Source organism: Leptosomus discolor, chromosome 4, assembly GCF_034619465.1.
Source record: "Leptosomus discolor isolate bLepDis1 chromosome 4, bLepDis1.hap2, whole genome shotgun sequence".
Taxonomy (NCBI): Eukaryota; Metazoa; Chordata; class Aves; order Leptosomiformes; family Leptosomidae; genus Leptosomus; species Leptosomus discolor.
In genome coordinates this window covers 7,565,964-7,582,215 of record NC_141394.1, presented here as the reverse complement: position 1 = coordinate 7,582,215, position 16,252 = coordinate 7,565,964, and the positions used below count along the sequence as shown (strand labels likewise).

General features: G+C 39.3%; 1 protein-coding gene across 2 annotated transcripts in view; it reads right to left on the bottom strand.

The window, feature by feature from the left end:
- Positions 1-15,755, bottom strand: part of SEC24D (SEC24 homolog D, COPII component) — a 51,117-nt gene extending 35,362 nt beyond the window's left edge. Inside the window, exons 1-8 of one of the 2 annotated variants that reach the window (XM_086463898.1) lie at positions 15,605-15,755; positions 13,433-13,559; positions 11,255-11,403; positions 9,160-9,429; positions 8,275-8,396; positions 4,724-4,835; positions 3,333-3,460; positions 614-649 (exon numbers count right to left, since the gene is read on the bottom strand). In XM_086463898.1, the coding sequence (XP_086320024.1) occupies positions 614-649; positions 3,333-3,460; positions 4,724-4,835; positions 8,275-8,396; positions 9,160-9,429; positions 11,255-11,403; positions 13,433-13,559; positions 15,605-15,755 (1,095 nt within the window). The remainder of the gene's footprint in view (positions 1-613; positions 650-3,332; positions 3,461-4,723; positions 4,836-8,274; positions 8,397-9,159; positions 9,430-11,254; positions 11,404-13,432; positions 13,560-15,604) is intronic. The other variant, XM_009947174.2, reaches the window with a different exon arrangement.
- Between the last annotated feature and the right edge of the window lie 497 nt (positions 15,756-16,252).

Sequence of the window (16,252 nt, the reverse complement as noted above, 5' to 3'; positions counted from 1 at the left end):
AAAAAACAACAAAACAGACAGGCATTAATTCTACAGCAACAGAAAAAGCAGATATATATAATGTACAGTTTTAAGCGATGATCAAAGCAAAACCAATTAAGAATTATATTTATGGAACACTCATAAGCCTACTAGTCACTTGAATGACCCTCATAGCCCATAGCTTTTTGAATATGGCTTTACTAACACAGAAAGGCATGGTCTACGTATATCTATGTAATCCATATGCATCACAGTGGATTATGTATACTATGTAGATCTAAAGTCCTTACAGTTCAAGTGAGATACATCAGTTTCTCATCTGTTACTAACCACACTACCAGCTGCACAAACGGCCATTTGTGGCCATTTCACATCCACAGTCCACTAAACCCTTGTAGCCATTGCTTTTCTTCCTCCTCCCTTGAAAAGAAACAGAACTGAAATGCTCTGGGTGCTAACACCAAGTATATAAGAAACAGCAGAAATGGAGACATAACTGCAGCTGAAGCTGCATAAAGGTGAATGAAGTGAAACTATTCATTAAAAGGCTAGAAGAAAAAAAATATTTTAAACAGTTACTATGTATAACATGCTGTTTATAAAGAGATAAAGAGAATAGACAGATTCCTGCTTCATCCTGAGCCCTGTAACATGTGATAAGCATCACCTGTAGGCATTATTAAAAGGCACTATCCATAAGATAGGCTACATATTCTGAAACAAAGAATGTTCTGTGCCCTGCAGTCACCAATTCCAAGCAGAACACACCATACTTGGAAATTCAGAAACACAAATAAGCCCCCGAATATATTCTACCCCTATAAAAAGCCCAGTTCTTTCAAATTAAGTGGCTTTTCAGAATTAGAGTTGTTATAAATCCCATATGGAAGACTTTTTTATTAAAAGACCTTAAGAGCAAGATCTTATTTTGGCAGCAGTATTGAAGACAAAGAGCACAGGCAAGGCTTGGAGAAACTGCCCCAGCTAAGACTGCCCAGCACTTCCTACTGTAGCACCATCTCTTCAGCTCTTATAACTTTACCAAGCTATAATTGTTCAGACTAAAATTTTCCATGCTGGACTTTTGCCAATTTTGAGAGGTTTTTTTAGCTTCATCCAAGAAAGAGGCTAGGGAAAAATACACTGCTTTTTACAGATTAATGAATTCCACTGACCTTTCCAACAGCTTTAGAGCACTAACACTTCAGAAGGCCTGTGTCACCGAGTACATCTTTTTGCCAACACTGGGAAAACCCTGCTGAACTTGGCCAACTACAAGTGTTTGTACATACAGCTAATTTATGTATGCAGAGGAGGTTTAGATTTTAGCAACTCATTGATCGTCCTATCCAAACACGACACAGGAGACGGGGAAGCCTTGCATGGGGGACATAAATGACTAAAGGCAGACTGAAAGTGAAAGATGCACAAATGAAGAGCCAATGTAAAAGCAGAATCTGTGCCACCTGGGCACAGAAACTGGGATAAAGGGTAGTAAAGAGTATAGGTTGGCTGGTAAAGTGAAGGGGCTGAGAAGCAACAGCAGGAGTTTCACCTAGGAGAAAATGCAGGGGGGCAACAAGCCAAGCCTGCGCATTCCCCTCAAGAACTGGAATGAAACCCCAAACTGCTGTCTAGCAGACAAATGGTGAGACTCAGTATCTGCAGAACCAAAAGTAATACATCCTGTTTCCCTATGGACCACAGAGAAGATAACTACATACTACTCTGCTAAAATATACTCTTAATTCAAACTGCAGAGGTCTATTGGATTGGAAGTTATCCACCCTGATAAAGAACAACATCTGTTTTTTCCTCAACATATTTTTTCAAAAAACCCCTAAGAATTTACAAGTAATAAAAGGAAGTTAAAGGAAAACCAAAGACTGCAAACCCAGGCACTGAAAGCCTTTGCAATTTTAATTTTAATTAGGCTTTTCTGCACATGCATTTTATGAGGAGTTTGTGAAGATACAATCACATACTGCAACTTTCACGAAAACCCTGTTTTCTTGCCCGATCAAACAGTGCTCTGAAAGTAAATTAGTGCAGCACATGAAAAGGAAATGCATTCTACAGACCTCTCTCGCAGAACTTAGAAGCTGTGCAATGGAGGAGGTAGGACTTGAAGAACAAGAAAGGTGATCCCACAGATGATGCAGCTAAATGCTGCACTTAAAAACCGGTTTTACCCCTGCTACTGATAAAATACTTGGGGGATGTCAGGAAATCTGGGTAACTGTCTAGGACCACAAGATACTGCCAACCTGCAGAAACACTTTGCAGAAGAACCAGGGATCTGTTTGGGATATGAAGTGCTATGAGATATGGTAATTGTCTACGTTTAGCCTGCACCCGGGGCTAAACTAACAGTTGCCCCATCACCCAATGACCCCCCACCAGCCAGGAAGGGGAATCAGGAAAACGAGAGGAGGCCACAGGTTAAAGTGAAAACAGATTTAATGAAACAACACTTACACTAACAAAGGTATTCAAAGTTATACTCAGCCAAATGAATAGACAGGCATCGCAATCACCAGGAGAGCAGTCCTCAAGAGCAGGGAGAAGCCAGAGGAGGAGCAGGAGGAACTCCAGTGGGACACCAGCCAGAACCCCAGCAGGAACCCCACAGCAGCTTCCGTCCTCAGCAAACCTTCCCCATTTATAATGACCACGACATCACGGTACGGGCTACACCTGCAGCCAACTCAGGTCAGCTGCCCTGGCTGACTCCAAACTGCCCACAGCCTGCCTGGCACGGCTGGGCTGGGATTCTGTCCCAGCCACACCAGGACAGTAATGTAAGAAAAGGAATTCACTACGTTAAGGCCTCCAAATGAGTGCCAAAAATGGGTGGTTATATTTGTCATCTTTCTGTGACTCAGCCCATCCAAGTAGAAAATACCATTATCTCTTCAGTTGTGAAATTAAACTATTTTATAAAGAATAAAATAGAAAAACGTCATGCTTTGGATGTAACTGTCCATGTCTTAAAATTAAGATATTGTTTGGGGTCATCCTCTTTAATGTCTTTACTTATACCTATTCAGTTCCAGCAGAGTAAGCAACTGACAAAGCTGGCATAAACTAGAGGCAGCTGGGGGCACACCAGGCACCTAGTGGTTCAGATTACACAGTCGTCACTTGTACCTTTTCTAAACAAATATTTTTATCCCTTGAAGTTGCATCACGACCCAAGTGCATCTGATAGTCTTCTGCCATCTCTCTTTTGTCTTACTCCTTCATGGTCAGAGGTAAAACACCCTCACTCCCAATCCAACCAGAGAAGAACAAGTCTGTAATATTTAGGATACAAAACAACACAGGACTAATATTCAGTTAGTCCTTACCTCATTTGGTGGAACAATAGCAAAAGGCTGGATGACAGCTGCCAAAGGAATGCGAGCCTGTTTGGCCATATCTGAAGACAATGGAAAGCAGTAGGTAGTACATCGGATATAACGAGGGCTGGCGTGACCTAGAACATCCAACATAGCATTCAGAAAGAAAGACTCTTAAAAGAAACCCGCCTGTCCCAAACACAAACCAGAAAAAACAAAACAAAGCAACAAGTGCATATGCTAAGTTAAATGCATGGTTTTTTCCCTCCCATGCAAGCTTCTGCCCATCTGTCCTCCTCCAGTGCTAGCCCATTGCCCCTCCTTGTGGGTAAACTTTTTCTTACTGTCTGAGTTTAAAGCTGAGACTGAAACATATCAAGAAAAAAAACATAATTATTTGCAATAAAAATTTCAATAGAGATTACCTTGAAATGTATCATATCTAAGATCTTAAAAGAAAATAATATGGATGAAATCCCCAGTGGAAATATAACACAGATATACTATTTTATGTGTTAACATCACCATGGCCATTTATCTTGCAAAATATAGTCTGCTAAAATCACCACAACACTTCTTGTAGCACACTTAGCTCAGTTCCCTCAATGAGCGACTGTGCTGTGCACTGCAGACGAGCACTGAAAGGCGACAGGAGTTCAGAAATTGGCTTCCTTATGCGCCTTCTTTAACCACAAGCTGCAGCTCTGCTCAGTTTCTTGAAAGGAATTTCTTTGTTCATCGGAACTGCATTACCCCATGCTCAGATAATGGCAAAAAATCTTGATGTGTTTGTACGTTTTATATGGTTTATTCAAGCACTGATAAATTAATGCTGGAACAAATGATACCATCAGTTTAATCTGTATTAAAACATCAAGAGCAGCACATGGAATACTGTACTTCCAGGCTTGAAGCAGAGGCAAAGGCAGATACACTGGCCAAAGGAAAAAATTAAGTCAATTAGACAGCTTGTATGCTGCCCCTGTAACTTCAACAGAATTTTCCAAAATACGTATCTTAAACAGTTTCTCATTGCTTCTAGTGTCCATCTTTTAAAACTTCAGAAGAATACAAAAAGGACTTTCAACTTTAAATTTAAACCTTAAAAAAAAATTAAGTAAAAAAGAAAAGATGTCTCAACTATTCATTTTCTTTTTAAAGGTCAGGAAGGGTAGAGGTGTTAACCCAAGGTGCGAGAATTCAACTCCCACTTCCCCTCCTCTGCTGCCTTTTTTTTTTTTTTTCCCCTTTAAACAGAGTTTCCCATTTCATGTCCAATTTAGAGTAAGGAGCGTAATTTTCAGATGAGAAATCTGAGACTTTAGTCTTTTTTTTTTTTTTAAAAAAAGAAGTTTTATTTCACCTAGAAAGATTCCCAAATCAGTAACAAGGACAGTTACCTTGGTCTTGGATTACGCAGTCTGTGGTGACAAGAGGAGGAACCTGTCCTCTTGTGTTTGTAGCATAGATCTGCCCTCCCCTAGAGGCCTTATCATTTTCAATTACTTGAATCTGATGAATTAGAAGCAAGAACAGTATGAGAAAGGTAACATACATTCAGTTACATTCATAAACAGTCACGCTAACAACTACACCGAGTAACACTTGACATTGTCTGACACAGAGGTGCTATAAACCTACCACAATACAGGCTTCTGGGACACTTAACTAGAAAACTATACACGCAGCTGAGCAGCAGAACTCATTTACAACTGCAGTTGCCTGTTGGAACTCAGGGGTAACACTACACACTGGGGTGGATAAGACTTATATACAGTGAACAAATAGCTGTTTAGAGTATTGACTGCTAGGAGGAAAGGCCTTTCCCAGAGAGGCTAGCCAGCAAATTGAGGAGAGTGATGGTGTAAATAAGTCCTTGTTATTGAATCTGGCCTTCCATCCTCCCAGATCAAACTAGGTATATATACATATATACCAGGTTCTCTCTTGTATGTGCCAGCTGCTGTTCTTCATAATGAATGTACAGGTAATTGATCAGATTGCAACAGTGAGAGGGCTTAGCCCTCATTCCTCCTGACTAGGCTCCATGCACAGGGTGATTAAGAAATAAACAATGATCTACACAGTAGATCACCTTCCTAGCTGAGCATTTTCAGCACTGCCATTTAGAAAGCAGCAATTTAAACTCCTTGTTAAAAGCCTTGTTAGCCATTAGGTAGTATTTCAACACTAGAGCTCAGGGTTTTCATTCCCTAGGTCAGACTACCATGTTGTGAGCTTCCTCCTAGAAAGAAAGTAACAGAGAGTGATCAGAGAAATTTTTATTAAAACGAGGCAGCTCTGATCATGTACAGATTTACTCTGGCTGAAGCCTAGTTTATAGCAATTCACAGTGTAATGTCATGAAACACTCATGAAACTGGCTTTACTAGTGAAAAAACTCCTTTCCCATACGCTTCCTCCCCTGTCACTTCTGCACAGTCCCTGTTTAATTTTTATACTTTTCAGGATGTAACTGAAGCTATGTAAAGCTGTGTTTTGTTCCACACCATAAACCAGTCACTGAGATGACACCATTATTCCTCCTCTTCCCTCAAAGCAGCTATCTTTTCAGCAATCTGGTTTAGAGCGTAGTCCTACAGCTATGAGAGGCAAGAGGAAAGAGACAGGGCATTTCTGAAACTGGCTTTGCCACCGCTGCTGGTATTCCATAGAATTGTGTCTTTACGCTGCAAATGAATTTCTAACAACAGCTAGGGAAGTTCAGAAACCTCTGTTGGAAAGCAAACAAAGAAGAAAACAAAAATTAGCCACACAGTCTATTGTCCAAGAGGTATTTCCTAACACACTGGAAATAATCTGGGGCCTGTAACTTTTTTTTTTCCCCAATAAAGTTTTTGTATTGCCATTTAAATATACAGTACATTCCTCAGAGAGATTGTTATACATCTTCTGCTTGATTACTTTTCTCTGCCTCCTTGACTTGTATACTTATGCTAACTCTTGCATTAGAAGGAAAAAAGGTTTTGCTCTGAAGCGGTCTGCTGGCTGCTGAAAGCAAATCACTTTCAGACTTGGCTCTGCAAAGGATCAATGTACCATGGTATTCTGCAATTAGCTGACCTAAATATATCATTGTTCTTGGAAATAATTGTTGACAAAGCACAGATGGTAGTTTTCATAAACGTTGTGAGAGCACACATCAACCTCTAACATATGTAAGAAAAATATAAATCAGCAATGGCTACAGATAAGTAGTGAATTTATCTGGCAACACTACTGTAATTATATAATGTAAATATAACAAGAGAAATGCACATGGTCATACTTATTCCTCATTCTGAATCAGCTTTTTGCCCTTTACAGACGTTGACCCAGATCATGTTTCTTTTAAAGACGTCATTTTGATCTTCTCTGTGCTGCTTAAACAAACCTTTTAACCTATTTTAACATCGCTGTCATAGTCACGGCTGTTTATTCTACATGTGTAATTGAAACAAGACATCAGTCCACACTTCATGCCAGACCTCCTTCTCCCCCCCTGCCCTTTTTTTTTCTTAAGATCATTTTATCCTTCCTATGAAAAAAGCACCATACTGAAACACTAGGAGTGACCGACTCATTAAGGGAATTTGTTAGTTATACAGACACTCACTTCAGGTTTTTTTACATAACGGTTTTCAGTTACATTTAACTTGAAAATTGCATTTAACAGAGGCAATTGCAATTGTTACATTAACCTCTAAGTGACAATCAACAAGTATTTTTCCAAAATTCTGGGGATTTTACATCAAAACCAGCACTGGGCAAAACAAATAATCTTTTCTAGAAGGACAGAAGAACACACCAATTTAAGGAAGCAGGGCTGCTCCCCACTAGACAGTGGCAGGCTTTTACACAAATGCTTTTTCTTTACCCCAGGTGAACACAAATTCTTTCCTATACAGCAACACTGCCTCAGCAGAGAAGATTCCTTTACCCAGACTAGATTACAGTGTGGTGGTTAATACTTTTTTTAAGTAGAAAGTTCTAGGTCAAAGCTGCAGGACACAGCCTGCTTCAAGAATCCCCACTCTCCGAGGACCTTTTGACCTGTCTGGACGACTGCCAAGACCAGTATAAGTGTGTGCATCAGAATGTGTTTTCCCCACAAGTTCAGCACATTTTCTCCCTCTATTTCAATCAGCTATTCTCAATAAAGAAGTTAAGTGCAGCCTGCATCTGACTAGCTATTCCTTTGGGTAACAATTAGACTATTTAACAAAGATGGACACAACCATTCTCTTTCTCTGACACTATTCTAAGAAGAATGTCCCACCAGTGTATGTTTGGGCATGTTTCAACAGCTGAACTTCTTCAACCTGTACGAAGCTCAAGCATTAAGTATATTCCAAGCTACTGAAATCTTCACAAGGCTGCAGCAACTGGAAGGATGCTCAGGCAAATAACTCTAGTTGCCTAGGAAACTCTTGAAATCATGTTTTTGAACATGGGACTTCCCAGCATTTCCAGGATTGCAGTTTTAGAGTTCACGTACCTGTATTCTGCACAAATCCTACTTTAGGTGTCTATCTGTTACTAAATTTCAGTCTTCAAACTTTCCAGAGTGGAAAGGAAAGGTGACTAGATGCAGTCAATGCAAGTAATCCTTCAGTACTGCTCACTGTCACACTAAGAATCCTGTTGAGAATTCCTACTCAAGTGTTTAGAGTCATGGGTATGTCCCATGTCAGATAAAGTTATAAAGCCTTTTCATAACTAACGTTATGCACAAATTTATCCAAAACTGGCAGCACAGAGTGTAAAATTGCATGTAATTAAGAAACTGCAAAAACTGGAACATTTTGTGAACCAAGTCACGTAAGTGCAATTTTGTGTTATTAAAAAACACCTACCAACTAAAATAAACACAATAGTACCACTGTCATTCCTTTATCTTAAATGCAGCAGAAATTTACTTTAATAAAAAAATTAGTGCCACATTACTTACTGGGCTTGGAATAGAGTCAGGATCAAGCTTCTTCTGCTGTGGACCTGGGAGCTGTGCCAGACCCCCAGGAAAAGCACCAGGATAAGACAGCTGAGACGCTGCCACCTGAGGACCATAGTTCCCTGCAGAGTTACAAATGATAATTCATTTAAAGTATTTGAGTTGCGTTATCAATTTTTAACATCAACTTTTGCCACGGATTTCATTCTTACTCAGCTAAATGCAACTTCTCCTTCCCTTCTGTTTTCAGCAAGTAAAAATGGATTACTTTGGCTCATGCAGTCTGTGTTTTAAAGGTAAGCAAGGTAAGCATAAGACTAGGTGTGACAATTTTGGCTCCAAAGTTTTCAAGTACATGTCAAGAAAGACGGTTAGTAGAAACTCAAACTCAAACCTGACCATTACATTTGTGAGAATCTCTCCCCTAACATCAGTCAATGCAAACTGGTCTAGTTAGCTGGCTTTTTGATTGTCAAAGTAACTGTTTTACTCACCTATGTCAGATGAAATAATTGTATCCAGTTACAACACTTTATTGCTATAGTAAAGCATTTTTGAAAGCTGCTTATGACAGACAGCACTGTAAGACAGAGAGCAACTTATACCTTTACAGACTGTAAGTATGTTGTGTCTTTATCCATTACTAACTAAATACTGCTGTTCCTGATGCAAATTAATCTCCTTTTTCTTGTTAGTCTCAACAGAATGCTAAACTTTTGAGCAAAAGCATAGCCTGCCAATGCAAATCTTTCCATTCTATGAAAAGAGGATTAAATTTTCGTTTTTTCCAAGTCAGCAGAACATCAACCATGAACGGTCACAGTTCCACCAGTGATTCTCCATGCAGGTTTTGGTTTTGATCACATAACAAACATCCTTCCTTACCTTGCTGAGGATGATATCCAGGCCCTGGAGGCTGTCCTGAAAGCTGCTGCAAGTTAGGATTTGGGGGGACAGGTCCAGGGATCCCATCTTGTCTGGCCATAGGAGACAATGACGGCTGAGCACAAAGGCCATTAACATTATTTGCTGGTGGAGGAATCTGTGATCCAGGCGGTAAAGTGATTTGCTGCTGTGGTGGTGGTGGTAGTTGTGGACCCTGAAAAGATGCTGGATGTCCAGAAGATGCACGAGAACTCGGAGTAGTGCCAGGACCTGAGCAAGAAACTAGGTCAGCTGAGTCAAAAATTATAACCCGCTAACTCTGTGAGGAAGAGTTCTACTTTTGCTCAATACATTCACAACACATAGGCAATACTGTATCCCATACAGACAGTCCTGCATTACGGGGATTCCGAATGCCTGTTCACCCAACAAATCTGACCTCATAGTTTCGATCTGAACTGATTCAGACATTCAATTTTATTTCTTTTGGCTCTAGTGTCAATAAAGCCCTACAGCTGGGGTGGATGGGAAAAGAGAGAGGGAAGAAAGCCTTTGACAATTCCTGATTAGAATACACATAAATCACTATTTGCCTTTGAAATAATATTTAATTTCATAATGTGAAACAACTTTTTGCTTAATAATCAATTTCTTTTATGTAGCATGTTTTTGTTGGTCTGCTATTTGCATTTCACCATGACAGGTTCAATGGAAGATAAATCCACTCATTTTATCTAGTTTACAACCAGATTCTGGTTTTGATGCTAAAAAATGAAACATGTGGGAACTATTTTGTACACACTGGTGAAGAATAATTGCTGTTTATAAAATCCAGTGTCCAATTAGAATTAAGAGTGCCTTGGAAATAGAGGGGAGGTTTGAGACTTACAATCTGTAAATACTTATTACTTTACAAAACCTAAAAGTTACACCAACTTTGACTTATAGCTAAGGAAAGATCAGAAGAACAAAACCCAACACAGAGGCAGAGTTGTAAAGAATCCATGTCTTCTGTGGTCTGAAGGGTCTCTCAACCTTCCAGCGTGTAGATAAGAACATTATATTTTATATAATTATTGCTGAAGGCAATTTAAGGAAGGCAGGAAGAAAAGAAGATTCTGTTCTAGAAAGTATGAGTTGCTATATATTAAGTGCTGCAGAAGTGCTGCACCACACCTCATCCAGTATAAAAAGGTTTGAGTTAATTGTGCACTTGCAGTTCAATACCTCAAGGTTGAATTTGAGGCCAAATAAATTTTTCTAAGGTGAAGAATGTGTAAGTTTTCACAAGCAACTGTACAACCAGAGGGTCAGACCCATGGCAGTTATGCACGTTCCATTCAAGTCAAATCAGCAGCTCATAAAGCCAGAGTAGGAACAGTGACACAGTATCAACACAGCCTGAACTGAAAAGTTTGCCTTTACATATCTCTTACAAAGATATCAACCGCCAAAATGATCTGCACTTTAAAAACTCATCTTCCTCAACACACTGGCCTCAGCAAAACAAGCAGCTAACTAAGTGCCACTCCTTTTAAATGAAATGGTAAATTTCACCAGGAAATACTCAGGAAAAGCAGATACAACCACACAGAAAATCAGTGGTGAGAAGTAATTTACATGGAAGAATCATATGATCACATCTTTACCTCACAGCTTCAGTTTGAGATGTTTTAACCTCAAAATAAACACAGATAAATTTAGATGAAAAACTAAACTATTAGATTCAGACAAAAAAGAATAAAATAATTTCAAAACAGACAGCAGCTCTAAAAAGCTGAGAAAAATGAAACCTTGTCTGCATATTATTGCTCATGCCTTGGCTGTTACTGACAGGATCACCAAGCCATTTGAGAAATGACTGGTAAGAGAACTGACTTTTACAGAATGCTCATCAAACATCAATTCAGAATTAACCCAAGAATACTGATTTAACGAATAGGATAAGATTAAAAAAATTTAAGAACTGGAGCAAATGATAGTGGCCAAAGATTTCATTTTTCTGTTTATACAGAAGTTCGGTAAGTTTCTAATTATCATAGTCCTAATAGCTTTAACTGAGAAAAAGTCAATCAGATCAGATAAAATTGATTACCATAGCTATTTATCTGCATGCTGTTGACCTGGTTAGCAAGTTGTGCTGTAGATGAAGTGGACGCAGTATTTGGGTAGGCTGGTTGTGACTGATGACTGTAGGGAGGGTAGGAAGGTCCTGTATTGCTTGGAGGTGGAGGGCCTTGAAACCTAAAGCAAAAAAATAGTGCAGTTATGCAAAAAATTACAGCAACCAATCATAATTCTAGAAGATCTCATAACTTCTCAAGGGTGGTGCTGAAACAATTAGTTAGGACAACCAAACTCTTAAGAGACTTTACTCACACTCTGATCAAAAAATGTATACTTGTATTACAATAGTCATGAAGCACAGAGAGATTACACACTTATTTAAAAAAAAAAAAAGACAGTACATGTTTGTTTGCATACTTGTTAGAAACAAAGAAGAGTGAGTATGCCACGGCAAAGAGAGAGTGGTAACAACTGTATGAAAGCTGGAAGATTAAGAAACACAAGTTCCTAAAAAGGAAGAATTCCTACCAGGGATGGGTGAAGAAGATAAGGAGAAAAATCTGTGAAGAGACAAAAATGAAGTGAGAAACTGTTACAAGGAGTTCCCTGTAGCAGAGGGAAAAAGAAGATGCAGGTAGGTAAAAACTGCTTCATGATATCAGATATGGAAAAGCATGAAGGCAGGAAAAAGAAGTAAAGAAAGCGGTAACACACACATGGCTTATAAAGATACTTTCTATCAGACTATTTCACTAAAAAAAAAAAGTAAGATCTCAGGCTGTCTCCCAGAGATCTACACTGATTTTCATACGACCACTTCTAAAACTGAGGAGGGACCTAGCTATTTCAAGAGAAGTAGAATTCACTTTTCTTGACATTTTGATGTGGAAATTTCCTGGCCTAGAATAGCGGCTCTCAGCAATTCAGGAATAAAACAGGATCAGGTTAAAAACAGTAGACGTGCAGCTGTCAGGGCAACAACTGGAAGCAAGGAAAGAGAATAACCATTTTGCTGAGCTGGTCATGTCAACTTGACTCTGTCCACCTTGGCTTTTCATCTTCAGGACAACAACCACTTCTCCCTATGCATTAGTACATTGTCTTTTACAATTGATCACCAGTCTCTTTGGGTCCTCCTTCACACAGTGATAACACACTGTCAACACAGGCTTCCCTATTTTGATGCCTAATAAAACATACACATGGGTTTATTTGAACACCAATAACTATACAACTGCTAAAAAAGCACAGAAGCAGATTAAAACTGCAACCAACTACAACAAGTTGACATGACAGTTAAATACTGTCAGGTTCACCAAAACTAAAATAGCTATAGGTGCACAAACTGATTTTGCCACTCTGGGGAGGTGAGCAAAACAATTAACATTCGACAGAATTAAATAAAAGAGCTAAGCAGATTTACCCACTACCTGCAATATAACCACTCCATAATAAAGCTTGGCTATCACCTCATTTTTCCAAGATTTCTTTTTACAGCTTCAACCTGTCCCTGTTTTCTCCCTTCCCTGCTCCTGTCTCCTTCACTTCTTCCTGTAAGCTCCGGAGACAGGACAACAACACTTCAAACTGACTATGAAGAGCTGATCTCAGACCTAAGCAAATGAGTAGCAGTCATCTATCTGAGAGAGCATAACAAAATTGCATTATAAAATTTCAAGTACCCTATGGAGCCTTCACCGTGATCCCACAACAATGAAGCAAAGACATCCTAACAAGGCAGCGGTATGTGTGTGGGAACTACAGATAGAGAGACATGCACTAGCATCTAGTGAAAACTTGCTGGCAACTATGAGCTTTTAAATAACAACTTCTTGGTACCTCACAAGGAAGGAGAATTAAGTTATCAGAAAGTGAAGGAAAAAAATAATGCAAATTCTATATCAAACAGCACTTAAACACCTTACTGCTGCTTTGAAGCAATGGGTCTAAGATCAAGAAGAAAGAATAATTAAAAATAAAACAAACAGTACGTGATAAAGACTTGGCCTGCTGTAAAATGGAACTTAATGAGATTACAGATCACACAGGCACAGGGAACCCAACTAGGAGATCCAATTCAGAACTGGAGTAAGTCAGAACTGCTGAAGATAAAAGGGATGCCATACTTAAAAGTCAGGGAAGCAGCCGAAGAGAGGTAACAGATGTCAAATAGCTTAGCTCTTGTGTATTAATTCTTGAAAGTCACCTATGTGGCTGTTGCCCTGGTGTACTGGGCCCATTTTGGAAGCTGGTCTGGCTGAATTGATGTGTACCAGGTGGTGGAGGCCCAACAGGAGCTGAAGATCCAAAAGGCACAGCTGATTTTGACACACCTGCAAAAGAAGAAGTACTTTTATGTAAGAAGCCTGTAAGAGAGCACAAGATTGCCAAGAAACACAAGTGCATGGCTCTGCTCTAGCAATAAGAATACCGGCTCTAGGTGAACCTGTTTGAGCAGGGGAGTTGGACCAGATGACCTCCAGAGGTCCCTTCCAACCTCAGTCATTCTGTGACTCTAGAAGAAAGGACGTATTTCTGGTCAGCTTTAGAAGCAGATATGAAAAAGAACAGACGGTAAAAAAGCAGCAAGTAGTAGTCGGTAACCTTCCAGCAAAAGAAACCAAGAGGGACAGTAAGAAAGAACCAAGAATGAACAAAGAGACCCTATAATTCAATGTGGGATACTGGTAATTCCCTGTCACCCAGCATCTTTATAGGTAGAGCCAAGAGGTCCCTTTGACTTTAGAGACCATGGTCAGAAAGAAAACTTGGAACAACCTTTACACAAAAAAAATAAAATAAAATAAAAAAGGCCTCCATATGTACAACTTGTGAACCTATGCTAAAAATGGTTCTTAATTCAGATCTAGAACAGCAACTGTGAAGAGACTACCATTTATGTAAACAGCAGGGCTGAATAAACAGCTTTTCAACCTGTATTTCTTGAATTATTTGCCTTTAAACAACTCTAACATCAAAAATTTGTTTAGTACCAAAACTGGTATTTTTCCCAAGTATTCCAATAAGCCACTTACCAGAAGTAGTTCTATCTTCTGACTACATTCAGCATTGGATTAAGGTAACACTACTTCTGCTGTCTTCAATATGAAGTTTCTTTTTTTAAAGAAACTTCTTCTTTTTAGAAGTTTTTTAGAAGTTGCTTTTTTAAAAGAAACTGGGCAAAATTTCTTCTTTTTTGTGTTTTCATGATAACACAAAAATCAAGGACACCACAGAGTATTTAAAAAAAATCTCGATATGCCTGGATACTTAGTTCTGTCATTACCCTACTCCACCATCTCAAATACTAAATTTAATGTGACTTATCATGATCTGAATGATATTAAAAAATTTAACGAATACTTTTTTTACATGGCTTAGAGAATACTTCAGACATCTTTACTATTTTAACTAATTTTCCCCTCTGACATCAAGCAAAATACTGAGATGGTCCTTCTTCCTGCCTCCCTACCTTGGCTGTGTATATTAGTAGACTTAGAGAGGGAAGAGGAAACCTTACTCTTTAGATATTTTCCGCAGCCCCAATTCACCAGTCTAGCATGCCCACTTTGGCTTTACTGAAATCAGACCAGCATGACTTAGATACAGCAAAATGAGCTTTAATTCCATCCTCTCGAATTATTTTTTTCTTTTAAGTTTCAGCCCCATATACTCATACATTATACTTCTTGAAAGATCTGAAGTCATGTATCAGTAATCTAAAATTAATGAAAAGTGAAGGAAAGACAAAGACAGCCATATTTATCTGTTGGATGACAATTACACTATCTGTAGCATAATTACCCTGGTAGAAACAAAGCAAATATCCCCTTTGCTTGTAATTTGCTTGTGCCCAGGGTGCCCTTCCTCACAGAAAGCAATTGTCCCCTGAGTGGTTAGAAAGCAGACGGGCTCTACTCACCATGCATTATCCAAATACATAACTCAGTAAGCAAGCTTGAGTAGGAGAACACCAGCTCATACTCATAGGCAAGTTTCTGCTCAAGAATTCAGTAGGACAAAGGTCCTATTGTGAACAATACAACCCATCTCCGAGAGCGTGCTTGCCATTAACACATAGGAAACATTTCTCTGTTCCCAGAAATCACCCCTTTTATATTTGTCTGTATTAGATATTACTCATAACACAGCATTAAGCACTGGTGCTTTTGCTTCCTGGCCAATGGAATTCACACATGGTTATGCACCCACTACCACGTGCATCTTACATTGACATCTGAGCACCAACAGTAACACAGACAAAGCTGGTGCAGGATCCTGTTGCAGTATTTTGTGCTGACACAAGTAAGAAAAAGAAATGCAAAATGCCTTCAGAGAAAAGTAGACTCTGAAAACACATTTTAAGCCAAATTCATACCTGCTTGAGGTGCTGAGTATGAGGAGTTAGGGTCCCCATAATGCCCATAATGAAGTGAAGAATTAGGTGGTCCAAAACCTGCAGAAAAGCCTCCTATTCCTGGCTGGGATTGGGAATATGGAGGAGCTGCAACATAACCTTGTTGACTCATGATGGCAATATTCTCATTCAAAGTATCAGGTCCTCTTTAAGAATCTGCAAAAGAGAAAGTGACACGGGCTACTACTCTTCACTCTTTGTGCATTGTAAAAGGCTGTGAACTGTGCTCCCCAAAAAAGACAAAAGATACACTGATGGCAAAAAAGGACCTGGAAGTCAGGAGAAAACAGTGGTTTTGCTCAACTGATTGGTTGGTTGGTCAGTTTCCTCAGCACTACCACATACTGCATGAATTTAAACGAATCACTGAATTTATCTGAACGGGATTCACCTCTCCCAGGCCCATAGAGAGAAAAAAATGTAAGTAATGGATGTGCAGGTGGAAGAAAACTCAAAGGGAGGTCTCAAACTGTTCTCTTTGCTAGGGAAAAGCTAGACTTCTACTGCACCTGAAAAACACACTGAGTCCTGCTCCTCAAATACCAGACATCCCAGGGAACACACCCAAAAATTAGGAAAGGCAGAGCAACCAGAGTATGAAACTCCTCT